Source organism: Aspergillus candidus, assembly GCF_002847045.1.
Source record: "Aspergillus candidus strain CBS 102.13 unplaced genomic scaffold BDW47scaffold_120, whole genome shotgun sequence".
Lineage (NCBI taxonomy): Eukaryota > Fungi > Ascomycota > Eurotiomycetes > Eurotiales > Aspergillaceae > Aspergillus > Aspergillus candidus.
In genome coordinates, this window is record NW_020194125.1 from 1 (window position 1) to 3,496 (window position 3,496).

General features: G+C 53.0%; 2 protein-coding genes across 2 annotated transcripts; one reads left to right on the plus strand and one right to left on the minus strand.

Moving 5' to 3' along the window:
• Positions 1–76: 76 nt before the first annotated feature.
• Positions 77–871, plus strand: BDW47DRAFT_130235 (uncharacterized protein; the record flags this gene model as incomplete). The annotated part of the gene is made up of 1 exon (XM_024817074.1): positions 77–871. A coding segment is annotated over one exon (795 nt), but the record flags the coding sequence as incomplete, so codon positions are not given.
• A 472-nt stretch (positions 872–1,343) lies between these two features.
• Positions 1,344–3,114, minus strand: BDW47DRAFT_12164 (uncharacterized protein). The gene is made up of 2 exons (XM_024815665.1): positions 2,592–3,114; positions 1,344–2,519 (listed from the first exon to the last, which is right to left on the minus strand). The coding sequence occupies exons 1-2, from the start codon at positions 2,985–2,987 to the stop codon at positions 1,503–1,505; spliced, it is 1,413 nt and encodes a 470-aa protein (XP_024667115.1). The 5' UTR covers positions 2,988–3,114; the 3' UTR covers positions 1,344–1,502.
• Between the last annotated feature and the right edge of the window lie 382 nt (positions 3,115–3,496).

Genomic DNA, 3,496 nt, shown 5'->3' on the forward strand with positions numbered 1-3,496 from the left:
AAAAAAAAAAAAAAAAAAAAAAATCCAAACCAACTCACTAACCCCAAATTTTTTTTCTCTTTTAAAAAAAACAGTGCTCTGGAAAATCACCCCCCTAATCGCAGAATGGCTCTCAACATCCACCAAAAACCCCCTCTGGACGAACTCCATCCTGGACCATACCTCCACAGTCCTCGAACTCGGCTGCGGCATCTCCTCCCTCCTGGCTCTGACCCTCGCCCCGTCAATCCGACACTACGTCGCTACAGATCAGGAATATGTCCGGCGTTTGCTCCGCGAGAATCTAGACGAGAATGCCCCTTCTTCGTCCTCTTCGCCCTCGTCGTCTTCGCCGAGGATAGGAAGTAAAGGGCGGCAGAGAAGACAGAAACAGCTGCCACAACAACAGCAGCGCAGCCCCACCAGTAACATCACATTCGCAGCACTAGACTGGGAAACCGACATCCCGGCCTCCCTAAAACAGAGTCTCGAACTCTCTCCCAGATCAACCGGAGACGAAGAAAACGAAGACGGAGACGAAGAAGATCAAGGCTTTGACGTCCTCCTCTCCTGCGACTGCATCTACAACGAAGCTCTCATCGCACCCTTCGTGCGCACCTGCGCCGACTTCTGCCGTCTACGGCCTACATACACCCCTGACGAGGATCAGGACCAGCAAAAAAACCAGCAGAGTAAAAGGAAGAGAAAACCAACGGTGTGCATTGTGGCGCAGCAGCAGCGCATGCCGGACGTGTTTGAGACGTGGTTGAGGGAGACGATGCGGGTGTTTCGCGTGTGGAGGGTGGCGGATGAGGTGATGGGGGGAAAGTTGGGGGTTGGGTCGGGGTATTTGGTGCATGTTTTGGTTTTGAGAGATGATCAAGGGTGTTGATTATTGTATTCAGGCGGGGAAAGGAGGGGGGGTTGTTTGGATATGGGTGAGTGAGGTTGTGATGTATCTTGGTCATAAATTAGACATAGACTTTTGTATAGACTCTTGTATTTTACTATTCTTATCTACTGCTGCGCTGATTACGCTGTTCATGATATGGGCATGAACGAAGTATTACATATGCAATAATATATTCGCTAGCCAATGCACCACCCGTGCATGCTACCCTCGAAAGCGTAACGACATGTGCAGTATAAACATTCATGCAGATGCAGTATAGATAGGCAGGTAGAAGAAAGAAATGCAGGGCCATCTCAGAAGCCCAGAGCCGTAACCGCCATGCCAGTATCAAGATGAAGTGACAGGCAATGAAAAGATTAGTACATAAGCCGATTGAACCGCGGGTGACAAGGAGGGGTCAAAAGGAGGGAGTGAAAGAAAAACATTAACTATCAATAAATGAGGTAAATGCAGAAAACCACCCAGGATACACAATCGGGTATTGACGCAAAAAGTGCAATGAATGAAGGCCAAAGCGAATGCATGCTTATACTATGCGACTGGGGAATGCAACTTCTGCGCAGATGACAAAAACGCAGCGAATTGTTCGTATTATACTGGGCGATTTCGATCACCTCCGTTCGGTAGGATCTCGAGGTTCACTGCGGCCTCGCTCCACTCGCGGAGGAATAGGGATCTCGGCCTCGTCTCGAGTGGGAGGGGACCGGTGCTCCGGGGAGGGTCGCGAGGGGGGCTCAACCGGCCGCAGAGGGGGTGAATTATCGCGCTCCCGCGGGCGATACTCTTCTTCCGGATTGCGATCGATGATCGAGGAGATGGACTGTTTCGTTGAGATCGAGGTCGAGGTCGAGGTCGAGCCGTTGACCTTCGGTGCCTGCACCGGTTCCTCGGGGGGAGGGAAAGGGGCCATGGGCGGGGGTGGCATGGTCTTCTCCACGGCCTCCAGCTTCACTCGTTTGATCCGTCCTTCCTCTTCTTCCGACGCGGAGGAGTATTCGATGTCCTGGGAGTAGCCCTCGGGGGCCGAGTCTATGCGGCTCTCCTCGGTGGACGCCCGTTGAACGGTCGACACTGGCGGAAGGGGCGCATTCGGGTCGAACACGATGCCGCACACTTCGAGCGCTCTCGACTGACTCCCGAGGCTGCGGTCCTTGTGCTTCTTGGTCAGATGGCACATGAACCCGTGCAAGGTCACAAAGTCGGCTTTCCCGCAGCCGGACACCGGGCACGTCAGGTAGACCAGGCTGCCGTCCGACGGCCGCTTCCACAGAGCACGACCCGACGGATCATGCGATGCTGGTCGCCCATGACGCTCCCCCCACGCTTCGACATTCTTGATCGTGTACTTCTGCTTGCGCCGGATGGAACTGGCTCCGTTGGGGTCGTGGTGGTGGAGATGCTGGGGCGGCGGGATATGATGGTGAGGGGGCGGAATCTGCGGCGGCGGTGGAGGGATTGCACGGGGCTCTGGCGGACTCTGTTGCTTGAAAAAGGCAAGGGTCGTGGCCGCATTGGTCTCGGAGAGACGACGCGGGGGCGTTGGTCGTAGCGGCGGGGATTCCACGTTGCCGTTGAAACCCAGCCCCAAAGACTCGCGCTTCAACCGTTTCCGCTGTCTACGGAGTTCCTACCCGATAAGAAAGGTCCATGTCAGATATCATCTATGGGAAACTCCCGCTGCAGCGTTTATGTATCATACCTCTTCTTCAGCTTCGGCATTTTCAGTCATCCTACGGAATTCTTCATCTTCACGCTTGCGGACGGCTAGTAGGTGGCTACGCGCAGCCATGCGGGCAGCCTCTTCATGCTCCAGCTGTCTTAAGCGACCTTCGATGTGGTCTAAGTGGTGTACAGGCGGAGGCGGGCCCGGGGGGCCGTGTCCATGGTCTTGCAATGGAGGCGGAGGCGGGAAGTGACGAAAGTGATGGTGAGGTGGTAGATGGTCCGGGTGCACTTGTTGGTTGGGGTTCATGGCAATTGGGTGGAATCGAGGCAGGGCCATATTGAGATGATGGTGATGGTGGTGATGGTGCCCTGGGACGCCGTTGACACCATTCTCGTGGGCCGGAGCCACGGGAGGTGCAGCAACCGTCATTATGCGGACTGAATTGAGTTAGTATTGCGATTTACTTTTTTTTTCTTTTTTTTGCTTTGCTCCTGAAACCATGCACATGCACATGTAGATGAAATTGGATGGGTGATACAGGCAGCTGAAACTGGGAGAACCCCGATAGATGGAAGAAAAGGAAAAGAACAGCAAGAGCGGAAGACAGGAAGTATCAATAGTAGAAATTAAGTAAAATGATAAGAAAACAGGACGATGACGGAGTCAGGGCAGGGGATGAGGGGTCAAGAGAATAAAGGGCGAGTAATGGGAGATATCAGAGGAATGAGAGCCGGTGGGTGATAGGAGAATTTAAGGATCGAGGAATGTGAGAAGTAGGCTGAGGAGGAAGTGAAGAAACCGGACTTACAATTCCAGCAATGATCATATGCAGTTAAATAAGGATGAAGGAATGATAACAGTCGAATGAATGTCACAAGTGGACAGACAGTCGGGTCGAAAGTACTACAAACCCGATTAAAAAAAAAATAGAAATCGAA

Bases quoted from the DNA above. Each gene is read 5' to 3' on its own strand.
- BDW47DRAFT_12164 (XM_024815665.1), bottom strand. From the start codon at position 2,987: ATGACGGTTGCTGCACCTCCCGTGGCTCCGGCCCACGAGAATGGTGTC. The intron at 2,520-2,591 runs GTATGATACATA...CTTATCGGGTAG, and splicing joins ATGCCGAAGCTGAAGAAGAG to GAACTCCGTAGACAGCGGAA.